The following is a 12,914-nucleotide window of genomic DNA, read 5'->3' on the forward strand; positions in this document are numbered from 1 at the left end:
CATAATGGTTTCAAGTTTCATCCATTTGTAACCATTGGATGGCTGAAAAAGATTCCATTGCATGGATAAAACACATTTTGAAATCTATCCATTAGTTGATGGACATTTAGAAAAGGGAACTCTTGGCCTCAGTGGTGAGGTACTGTCACTGCTGACCCAGGAACATCTTTGTGTGTTGATGAAGAATCTTTAGGTCCTATTTTTCTCCAATCCATGTATGGATTTTCCAATCCATGTATGACAGTTTGGGGTGTGCAGAAGTGCATGCAGCTCAGTAAGAGCAACACAGGGAGGGGGCAATAGAGCAAGATAATCTTACCTGGAAAAGCTCAGCTTCTAGTAAAGAAAGAGCAGCAAGTCTGGGTGCCCCTAAAGAGCAAAGATATATTCTTCCAAGCAGGTGGAAGAATCAACAGACACAAGCCTACATGATTTCACTTACTTGATTTTGCTTTGTAAAACTGAAAGTGTTAAGCCAGCAATTTTTAACTGGTGTGCCCCAAGGACTTTTAAAACATGTACCACTTGCCTATTTAGTCAGGGGCACTGACCTCTTTTTCCTTAACCTATCAAATAAGAAAATGGCAGCAGGGAACACAATAATAGCTATCTGGTATGAACGAACCAAAATTCTCCCGGCTTGCATTTGTGGCTTCATAGGGAGTTTCCTACCTTTAACTGGCAAAGGAAGATTTGAGTTTAGTTTATAGGTGATGCTGTATAAAATGCAGGTACCACCTGAAGATGGACAGCTGCTCTTAGACATCCCCGAAGGACAGTGGTGAAAGGAAATCCTCCCAAGAGGGAAGAACTCTGGGCAGTGTACATGGCCGTGCACTTTGCTTGATAAGATAAATAACCAGACATGTGATTATGTGACAATGTAGTTTGGCTGGATGGTCAGGGACTTTGAAAAAAACATGAATGAAAGTGACAAAGAAATTTGGGGGTGGGGTGGGGAAGTATGTGGGTAGATCCTTATGAATGAACAAAAAAATGTGAGAATAACATGTGGATAGACATCTCTGAATTGGCAAAGATCTTAAAGATATTTGGGTCCTGTTAGGTGGGAGTCACTCAAGAAACCAGACAGATGCAGCAAGCTAAGGAACTAAGGGTTTATTAGCCTGGAATAAGAAGGAAAAGTGGAGCCAACCAAGGGAAGTTGGGGAGCCAACCAAGGGAGGTTAAGACTTACTTGGTTGTTCTCAGGGCAGGTTTTTTAAGCACAAAAACCCACGAAGAGTAACTGGTTGGGGTGTCAGAGTCTGATTGGCTAGAGCTGGTTGCTGGGTGCCATTTCTGCTGACCATTTTTCTTGATACATCTTGTCAGGCTCAAGTTAAAGCTGCTTTCTGTTATGCCAGATAGGCCGACCTCAGACCCAAATCTTAGCCAGGCTTCTGTTTGTCCTGGGTAGGATCAGCAGGCATTTTCCCAGGCTGCAGTTTCCCATGGTACAGTTTTCCCAACTGGTGATTTTCTATTCCTCCTAGACCCACCTAGCTCTGTCAGGTCCCATGTAGATGCTCACTAAAGGGTGACCTCATCAGAGGAGGATTTCAATAATCAGGCGGAAAGGAAGACCCATTCTATGGGTACTAGTCAACCTAGCAATACCTGTTATCCCCCAGGGAGCTCACTGTGACCATGATGGCCAGGGTGGAGTTTACAGATGGGCTCAGAATCATGAAATTTTACTCACCAAGCCTAACCTGGTTACAGTCACTGTTGAGTTCTTAATCCGTCATCACTGGGCTCCAGATATAACATCATTACTGGGATGATGAGTAAGTTAAACTGGTGGCAGGTTGATTATGTTGGACCACTTCCATCATGGATGGGGCAGTATTTTTTCCTTATCAGAATACAAACTTACTCTGGATTTGGATCTGCCTTCCTTACGTACAAAGCTTCTGCCCAAACTACCATTTATAGACTTACCAAATGCCTTATCCTCCATCATGTTATTCTGCTCAGCATTGCTTCTGATCAAGAAACTAACTGTACAGCAAAAGATTATGGCTCAAGCAGAAGAACAGTTCAAAGTCCCAGAGCCAATACTTCTAAGCAACCAAGAGATAGCCAACCTATCGATGCACAGTTCAAAACATTGGTGGACAGAATGCTCACAGAACTGGTTGATTTTAGCCACAAATTAGGTGAAAAAATGAAGGCTACACTAAGTGAAATGAAGCAAAATGCACAGGGAACCAATAGTGATGGAAACAAAACTGGGACTCACATCAATGGAGTGGACCAGAAGAAAGAAAGAAATGACCAAATAGAAAAGAATAAAGAAGCAAGAATCCAAAAAATGAGGAGAGGCTTAGGAACCTCCAAGACATCTTTAAATGTTCCGACATCCGAATTATAGGGGTACCAGAAGGGGAAGAGGAACAGCCACAAGTGGAAAACTTATTTGGACAAATAATGAAGGAGAACTTCCCCAATCTGGCAAAGGAAACAGACTTCCAGGAAGTCCAGGAAGCTCAGAGAGTCTCAAAGAAGCTGGATTCAAGGAAGAACACACCAAGACACATCATAATTACATTAACCAAGATTAAAATGAAGGAGAGAATCCTAGAAGCAGCAAGAGATAAGGGGACAGTCACCTACAAAGGAGTTCCCATCAGACTGTCAACTGATTTCTCAAAAGAGACCTCAGAGGAGGGGAGAAAATGGCGACGGAGTAGGACGGAGCGACTGCAGTTCTCCTACACTTGGGGGAAAATCCTGGCAGATTTACAGAAGAACAGCGCAATCAATTACCCAACCAACANAAGCCCTTATTATATGAAATGTTAAAGGGACTTATCTGAGAAAAATAAGATGAAAAATATGAATAGTGAAAGGATAGCAAACTCACAGTTATTAACAACCACACCTAAAACAAAAACAAACTAAGAGAACAGCTAGATCAGGAGCAGAACCATGGAAATGGAGATCACAAGGAGGGTTAGCAACAGGGGAGTGGGAGGAGGAGAGGGGGCAGATAGTACAGAGAATAAGTAGCATAGACAGTAGGTAGAAAATAGACAGGGGGAGGGCAAGAATAGTATGGGAAATATAGAATCTAAATAACTTGAGACACATGGACATGAACTAAAGGGAGGGAATGGGGGGAGGGGTGTGCAGGGTGGAGGAGATGAAGGGGGGAAATGGGACAACTGTAATGGCATAAGCAATAAAATATATTTAAAGAATGGAAAAAAAGAAGTTGGTGATGCCCCATATCATAAGTTCCTTACCCACCAGAAGCAGCTGTCTTGAAAGAATGGTAGAATGGCCTTTCAGACACCCAACTGTGGTGCCCACTAGATGACAACAGCTTCCAGGACTAGGGCAAGGTTCTCCAGAGGACTGTACATGCTCTGAATCAGTGTCAAATATACTAGATAGGATTCATGGGTTCAGGAATCAGAGAGTGAGAATAGAAGTGGCACCACTCACTGTTACCCTAAGTGACCAAATAGAGAAATTTTTGCTTCCTGTTTTCATGAATTTATGCTCTGTTGGACTAGAGGTTTTAGTTTCTTTCAGAAGAAGAAATATTTCCACCAGGAGACACAATGATTCCTTGAACTGAAAGTTAAGACTGCCACCTGCTTAAGAACCCACTTTGGGTTCCTCATCCCTCTGATTCAACAGGCAAAGAAGAGAGTTAAGGTGTTGGCTGTGAGGTGATTTTACACTTGATCTTAGCCAAAGGGCCGAGAAGCGATTGGCTGTGAGGTGATTGATTCTGACTACCAAGAGGAAACTGGACTACCACTCTGCAGTGGTAAGTGGTATGAGGTAAGAAAGAGTATGGCTGGAATATAGGAGATCTTTTAGGATGTCTCTTTGTATTACCATTCCCTGTAGTTAAAGTCAATGGAAAACTACAACAACTCAATCAGGACAGGACTAATAATGGCCCAGAGCCTTTAGAAGTAAAGGTTTGACTCACCAAACCAGCTCAGGTGCCTGCTGAAGTCAAAGGGAATGCAGACTGGGTAGTAGAATTAGGTAGTAGAATAAATACCAGCTATAATGACATGATCAGTTACAAAAATGATGAGTAGTGTTGTATTTCCTCCTTGTTTTGTTATGAATATACTTGTATGTGTATATACATATATTAAATAAATACCTTTGTTTTTCCTTCCTCTCTTATTTCCCTGCCATGTAACATAAGATGCATGGACCTTACATGAGTATTTAAGCATTGTTAACATTACAGCATAGTATTTAGGTTAAGAGATATCTAGAAAAGAGTAAACATTATTCAACGATTGTATTTTCTCATCTGGGGAAGGAATTAGTGCATTCCTGGTTGCATGCAGGATAGTCATGTCATGTTAGACAGAGTTATATCCCTATTTAGAAGTTAATATGTTTTCAGGTGATGCATATAGGGACCAAGTTGACAAGGGGTACACTTATGATGATTAACTTTGTTTGTTAACTTAGTGGTACCCAGATATCTAATAAAAACATTATGTCTGAATGTGTTTATGAGTATGTCTTTGGATGAGATTAGTATTTGAATTATTAGACTGAGTGAAGATTATCATCAACAATGGAAAGAGGCATCTTCCAATCCCATGAGAGCCTGAGTAGAACAAGTGGAGAAAGTTGAATTTGCTCTCTGCTAGAGTTGAGGCATCCATCTTTTTCCTGCCCTTGGATATCCATTGGTACCCCTGGTTTGGGGACTCGGACTGGGACTTACACCATAGGATCCCCAATTGTCAGGCCTTCAAACTCATACTGATTATACCACCAACTTTTCTTTTCTCCAACTTGTAGATGGCAGATTATGGGACTTTTGGCCTCTATAACCATGTAAGCCAATTTCTATAATAAATCTCTTTAGCTGCATATTATCTATCTATCCATTATCTATCTATCTATTTATCTAATCTATTGATCTATTTTCACCTATTGGTTCTGTTTCTCTGGAGAATGCTCGCTAATGTATATGTATCGTTGTAGCTTTCTGTTAAACTGACAATTTATATTATGATATATTCTTTATCTCTACTAATGCTTTCAGTATTAAAGTCTATCAAGCTTTCTTTTGAGTGGTTGTTATTATACAATCAGATAATAGCATAATTACATAATTTTGCAATTTAAAATGTAAGTGGTTTTTAATCAAGGCATTGCATTTATTATAACATTTTCTCATCTCATGTCTGCTGGTTATCAGTTTGTTTCTACTGACTAGCAGAATTAGTATGAGATAACTTAAAAATATGTAATATAAACAAATAAGTGTCTGTGGAATTAAATAAATATATATGTATGTTATATAATTTTTAAATAGTATGATATAACGTAAATTATATATGAAAACTTCTAATTTTTTTCTTGTCAGGTCAAAACAATAATTTGCAGGTTTTGAATCCCAGGCAATCAGGCAACACATGTATTTTTTCTTTTCCATTTTTCTTGTCCATCGAAGATAATTACTGTGGAAGAATAAAGGGAAAAAAGTCACCTATATGCCCAATCAGGTTAAAAATGGTGGTTAATTCAACAAATAGCACGAGGGGAACCATATTATAGAGTTCTATAATGTAATTTATTCTAAACCAAAATTTGAATACACAAATGCTAAAGAATTTAACATTAGGAAAAAAATTAAAAATAACACTGCAAGAAATTTTAAATGACAAATTGAATGTCACTTATAGTCTACTTTTATAGTTTACTAATGTATAATGTAGCTTACATTATTGAAAAATTTATCCAACTTAATTTTCATTATATGCATCTGTATGACTACTACCATTTAATACACATTTATGTTATTTATATTTATCAATACATTAAACTTTCTGTCTCTCCATCTCATCTGTGAAATATTTGATACTCACTATAATCTCATCAATTCTCTGTTTCCTGGGTTACTCTTTGGTTTCAGTCTCACTTTCAACTTCCCTGTACATTTAAAAACAAATATAATCACTTACAATTATATATTCTTCAAAGATTGCTGTACAAAACTCTGTACTACCTGTTAGTACTGAAACAGTTTTGAATTCCCATCTGAGATCTGGAAACAGCCAGTACTAGAGACTACCTCACCACTGAACTATCTTTCAGCTGGTAAGTAAGACTAACATGAGAAAGAAGCACGGGAATGTGAGTTCACCTGAAAATGAACTCAGGTCACTTTCATATTTAAAAAATGATTAGCTAAATACCTTTATTTAAACTTTTTTTGGAACTCATCTTCTGTCCTACTTATTTTTTTTGTTTATTTACTTAAAACTATCTTCAATTACAGGTTACATTCAATATTGTACTATTTTCAGAGGTCAGACTATCATATATTTTATTCTGATATTTCCAGTGCCCACCTGGCACCCTACACAGTTATTACGATATTATTGGGTGTGTTCCCTATGCTATACTTGACAACCCCATGGCTATTTTGTAATGACCAATTTGTACTTCTTAATCCCTTCACCTTTTACACCCAGCCCTCCAACTCCTGCCCCTTCTGGCACCTATTAGTTTGTTTGCTTTATCTATGAGTCTGTTTCAATTTTGTTTATTTTGTTCTTTAGATTCCACAGGTTTGTGAAATCATATGGTAGTTGTCTTTCTCTGACTGACTTATTTCACTGAGCATAATACGCTCTTTGTTCATCCATGCTATTGCAAATGGTAAAATTTCATTCACTTTTACAGCAAACAATAGTCTATTATATTATACTATATACTATATAATGTAAACTATATATACTATATAGTAATATATATAATGTATAACTATAGTAATATATATACTATACCAATAGCAACACACCAATATATATTATATTAATATATAATATATCAATAGTAATATACTATAGTAATATATATACTATATACATTGCAGTAATATATTATATAAGTACACATCACTATATATACTATATAATATATACTATACTCTATAGTAATATATAGTAATACATATTACTATACATAGTAATAGATATTAAGTAATACTGTATATAGTAATATACTACTGTATATAGCAATATATAGTATATTATCAATATGCTATATTACTATATGAATATATTATTAATATAGGAATATTACTAGAGTAATATATTATTACTATACACACACATATGCACACGCACACCACCACTTCTTTATCCACTCACATACTGATGGATTGATGGGCTCTTCGGTTGCTTCCATATCTTGGCTATTGTATTCAATAGATAATGCTGTAATGAACATAGAAGTGCATATATTCTTTCAAATTAGTGTTTTGAGTTTCCTCAGATATACACTCAGAAGTGTAATTGCTGGGTCATAAGGTAGTTGCATTTTCAACTTTTTGAGGAAGCTCCATAATGTTTTTCATAGTGGCTGCGCCAATCTGCATTTCCATCAACAGTGCATGAGGGTTGCCGTTTCTCCACATCCTCACCAACACTCATTTGTTGATGTATTGAGGATAGCCATTCTGACAGGTGTGATGTAATATTTTATGGTGGTTTTGATTTGCCTTTCTCTGATAATTGGTCATTGGTATGTCCTTTTTGGAGAAGTATCTATTTAGGTCCCCTGCTCATTTTTAAATCAATTTGTTTCTCTTGTGTTGAGTTATCCAAGTTTTTTATAAACTTAGGATATAATCAGATATCATTGGCAAATATCTTACTTCATTCAGTAGGTTGTTTTTTTAGTTTGTTAATGGTTTCTTTTGGTTTCCAAAATCATTTTAGTTTAATGTAGTGCCATTTGTTTATTTTTTTCTTTTGTTTCCCTTGACCAGGGAGATAGCTCAGAAAAAATATTGCCAAAAGAAATGCTAGAGATTTTCCTATGATTTCTTCTACAGCTTTTTTGGTTTCAGGTCATACATTTAAGTATTTAATCTTGCCCAACTTATTTCTATTATTTTACTAATTTCCCATCAGATATGTGATATCAATTTTTCCACAATGAAGTCCTTCAATATAAAAAATTCCTTTAGTGTGTTTTCAGTATTAAATGTATGTTGAAACAGTTAACTGTTATACAAGCTGCATATTACACTTAAGCAATTTTACATAAACTTTTCAAAATATTTCCATGAATTATATTTACTCTTAGTTTACATTATTTTCTCAATTTTAAATATTATAATAAACTTCAATTCAATTTAAGTGAAATGGAGGACCCAGATATAAAATGCAAAGGTAGAAATTATGATTTTTTAATGAAACACTTTATTGTTGTTTATTTACAGTTATTTCAATTTTTTCCCTTTGTTCTCTCCACCCAGCCCACCCCATGGTCCCACAGTCAATCCCCACCCTGTTGTCCTTGTCCATGGGTACTTTCTACATGGTCCTTGACTTGAACCTTGCCCTTCTTTCTTGCATTATCCCCCTTTCCCGTCCCCTCTGGTCCCTGTCAGTTTTTTCTCTATTTCCAAGTCTCTCGTTCTATTTTGCTCACTTGTTTATTTTATTCATTAGGTTCCTCTTACAGGTGAGATAATATGGTATTAGTCTTTCACCACCTGGCTTATTAGACTTAGCATTATATTCTCCAGGTCCATCTATGCTGTTGTGAACAGCAGGAGTTTCTTTCTGCTGTGCAGTATTCTTTGTGTAAATGTACCAGTGTTTTGATCCACTCATTTACTGATGGGCACTTAGGTTACTTACAGTATTTGGCTATTGCAAATAGTGCTGCTATGAACATGGAGGGTGCATAGGTTCTTTTGAATTGATGTTTCAGGATTCTTAGAGTATAATCCTAGCAGTGGAATTGCTGAATAATTTTTAAAATTTTTTTTAGGTAATTCCATACTGTTTTCCACAGTCCGCATTCTGCCCAAAAGTGCACTAGGGCTGGGCTCTCCTTTCTCCACATCCTCACCATCACTGGTTTGTTTATTTATTAATGATGATCTTCTGACTGGTGTGGGGCAGTATCTAATTGTGGTTTTAATTTGTATGTATCTGATGCCTAGTGATGTTGAGCATCCTTTCATATATCTATGGGCCATCTGTATATTATTTCCTTGGAGAAATGTCTGTTCAGGTCCTTTGCTCATTTTTTAATTAGATTGTTTGTCTTCTTGGTGTTGAGTCATATGAGTTCTTTATATATTTTGGATATCAAAACCTTGTTTGAGCTATCATTGGCAAATAAGTTTTCCCATATGGTTGATCTTTTTGTTTTGCTGATGCTTATTTAGCTGTGCAGAAGATTTTTATTTTGATGAGGTGTCATTTGTTTATTCTTTTCTTTATATCCCTTGCCCTAGGGGAGGTATTTGTGAAAATATTGCCACATGAGGTATCTGAAATTTTTCTACTTATGTTCTCCTGTAGGACTTTTATGGTGTCACATCTTATATTTAAGTCTTTTATCCATCTTGAGTTTATTTTGGTGTATGGTGTTAGTTGGTAGTCTAGTTTCATATTTTTGCATGATCTGGTCCAGATTTTCCAATACCATTTGTTGAAGAGACTATTTTTACTCCATTTTATGCTCCTGCTCCCTTTGTCAAATATTAATTGACCATAGAGACATGGATTTATTTCTGGGCTCTCTGTTCTATCCCATTGATTTCTGTGTCTGTTCTTATGCCAGTACCAGACTGTTTTGACTACAGTGGCCTTAGAGTATAGTTTGATAGCAGTATTGTGATCCCTCCTACTTTGCCTTCTTACTCTCCAGATTGCTGAGGCTATTTAGAGTCATTTATGGTTCCCATAAATTTTTGAAATATTTGTTCTATATCTGTGAAATATGTCACTGGTATTTCTATATGGGTTGCAGTGAATCTATACACTGCTTTGAGTAGTATGGACATTTTGATGTTAATTCTTCCTATCCATGAACATCATATAAGCTTCCATTCATTTATATCTTCCTTAATTTCTTTCTTCAATATTTTGTACTTTTCTGAGTACAGGTCTCTTACCTTCTTGGTTAAGTTTATTCCTAGATACTTTATTTTTCTTGTTGCTGTAGTAAATGGGATGTTTTTTCATAGTTTCTGTTTTTGCTATTTCATTGTTGGTGTACAAAAATGCCTTTGATTTCTGAATATTGACTTTGTATCCTGCTATTTTGCCAAATTCACTGATTAGGTTGAATAGCTTTTTAGTGGAGACTATAGGGTTTTCTATGTACACTATCATGGCATCTGTAAACAGTAACAGTTTCACTTCCTTCTTTCCAATTTGAATGCCTTTCATTTCTTTTTCTTGTCTAATTGCTGTGGTTAGGACTTCCAATACTATGTTGAATAAAAGTGGTGAAAGTAGACATCCTTGTCTTGTTCCTGATCTTAGTGGGAAAGCTTTTAGTTTTTGCCCACTGAGTGTGATGTTGTCTGTAGGTTGCTTATATATGGCCAAGGAGAAATTTTTTTCTATCAATTTTCCTGAAAAGATTTAAAGTGATTTTAATATTTATTTTTATTTTTAAAGCATGCTTTTAGATATTTCTAAACTTTTTATTGAAAAGTTATTTGTTTTATTTTTTCTGTAGGTTATCAATAGCTATAATCTAGATTTTTCAATCTTACTATTATTATATATGAATTTTTATTTTTTTCTACTTCTGGCTGATATTTTTCAATTTATTAAACTACATATAAGGCTAACTATTCTCATGAATTTCCCTGGTATTTTTAATAAAACAGCACATGCAAAACATTTTAAAATATATAAATATTAAAAATAAAATAGTAATGGTTAATACACATTCAATAATTAAGATCAAATAATAAAAAGAGGTAAGGATTAACTAGAAATCAGTTTCACTTAGTTTTACCCTTAACAGAGTCTAAGTTGTTATAAGATTAAAATTGCTGACAATTTAGCATATTAGGTGCTGAATTTCCATATAAAGATAAAATTACAAATAGGAATTACTACTAGTAATGTTATCACAATGTTACTTAATAATACTCTGGGCATTAACAGCTATAAAATTAATGAATCTTAAATATGAAATCAATATACTCATCGCTTGTATACTCTTCAGTTTTCCACTTTTTCCTTTGCAAATAAACTTTTACCAGGGTTGCGATCATTACAGAGAGAACAATGGCAAAAGGAATGAGTAGGAAAAATGGCCATCTCATAGGTCTGGAAGGGTAAGCATTCTCAATATAAAGTCTTTCTAGGAAAGAAAACACCAGTGATTTAAAAGTAATTACAAGGAACATAGCAAAGACATTTCTGTATTTTAATATAAGTATTAAAGTAAAAAATATTAACTATTTAATAATTTTATAATTAACATTTTAATAAAATAGATAAGTTGATAGTGTAAGTGCCCAGAGACACTCTTCTAACTCTTATAATAATAGTTCTATCCCTTTCTTTTGATTGAGAACCTTCCATTCCATGTAGTCTCTTTTCAGAACTCTCTGATAATATAGATAAAAAAATAAAAGTGTAATCCTTGTAAAAGTTGAGCTTTTCTCAATTCCTATATTTAATAATAAATATAGTACATTTAATACAATTTTAGTAAAGCCCACATTATCTTTTCTTTTTGCATTGATATATATTTTCATGTTTTACCCAAGAAATTATTGCTAATCCAAAAAATCATGTAAAAATTTCCCTGTGTTTCTTTCAAGAAGATTTATAGTATTAGCATCTTCTTTTAGATCTATGATCTACCCTATATGAATTATTACATAAGGTATGATTTTTGAGGTGCTTTGGCCTTATGTGGGTATCCAGTTGTTACAGTACAATGCTTTGAACTATCTTTCCTTCACCATTAAACTATTTTTGTACTTTTCTTGAAAAATTGATTAACCTTATATATATTAATGGGTAATTTTCTGGGCTCCCTATTTCATTCTGTTAATCTACTTGTATATCCTTTAAAAATGCCATACTGTCTTAATGTATGTAACTATATACAAAATCTGTACTACATTAAATTCAATATAAGACAACAAGGCAAATAGCCTAAGTTGTCGTCTTTCTCATTCTTTTTCAGGGTTGTTTGGTTCTTCTAGTCTCTCTTTTGTTTTTTAGAATTAAATTGTAAATATCTAAAAAATTGCATGCTTTTGTAATTGTTTTTAAATCTGTAGATTTAATTTGGTGATAACTGAAATTTTAGCAATAATAAACCTTCCAGTAGGCAAATATGGCATATTTCTCCATTTACTTGTATGTTTAACATTTACCTCCATTTTGTTTTAGCTTCAGTGTAAAGGTCCTGCACATATTTTGTTAAATATATTCTTAATATTTTATATGTTACAGTATTATAAATGATACTGATATTGATTTCCATTTACTGCTGCTATTGTATAATAATACTATTGATTTTTGAATATTTTTCCTTTGAACTTTCAAAAATATTTATTACTTCTGCAAGTATGTTTATAGATTCTTTAGGAGTTTCTATGTAATTAACCTTATCATCTGCAAACTCACTTAATTCTTTCCAATCTTCATACTCTGGATTTCTTGTGTTTATTTTTTGTTGTTGTTATTTATTGCATTGTCTAGGACTTTTGGTAAAATGTTGAATAGACCTCATAAAAGCAGGCTTTATTCCATTATAAATATTTTGGGAAAAACAATGTACTTCATTATAAAATACATTAACTATGGTTTTTTGTTGATGCTTTTTATCAGATTGATGAAGTTTACTTAAGTTAGTAGTTTACTGGTTAGTAGGTGGAGAGATCAAGCCAAAAAGAAAAAGGATTCATGGACGTGGACAACTGTGTAGTAGCTGTGGGAGGGGAGAGAGATGAAAGAGAGTCAAAGGAGGATAAATGGTAATGGAAAATATAAATAAATAAAACTTTAAAATGAACACTACTGAACACCCATTTGTGTTAGGTGCTATCCCAGGCACTGGGGACATAAAAATATGAATCAGTCATAGCCTCTGCCCTCAAAACCAATTACAGTACATTAGAAAGC

The 12,914-nt window shown here is 34.5% G+C and overlaps 1 protein-coding gene across 1 annotated transcript in view; it reads right to left on the reverse strand.

Annotated features, from left to right (window-relative positions):
• Positions 1-5,897: 5,897 nt before the first annotated feature.
• ADAM2 (ADAM metallopeptidase domain 2) overlaps positions 5,898-12,914 on the reverse strand; it is a 98,288-nt gene continuing 91,271 nt past the window's right edge. The window contains exons 18-19 of the mRNA XM_037055095.1: positions 10,974-11,133; positions 5,898-5,931 (exon numbers count right to left, since the gene is read on the reverse strand). Coding sequence (XP_036910990.1) covers positions 5,898-5,931; positions 10,974-11,133 — 194 coding nt within the window. The remainder of the gene's footprint in view (positions 5,932-10,973; positions 11,134-12,914) is intronic.

Source organism: Sturnira hondurensis, unplaced genomic scaffold (assembly GCF_014824575.4).
Source record: "Sturnira hondurensis isolate 20B ecotype Veracruz unplaced genomic scaffold, ASM1482457v3 Scaffold0008640, whole genome shotgun sequence".
NCBI lineage: Eukaryota > Metazoa > Chordata > Mammalia > Chiroptera > Phyllostomidae > Sturnira > Sturnira hondurensis.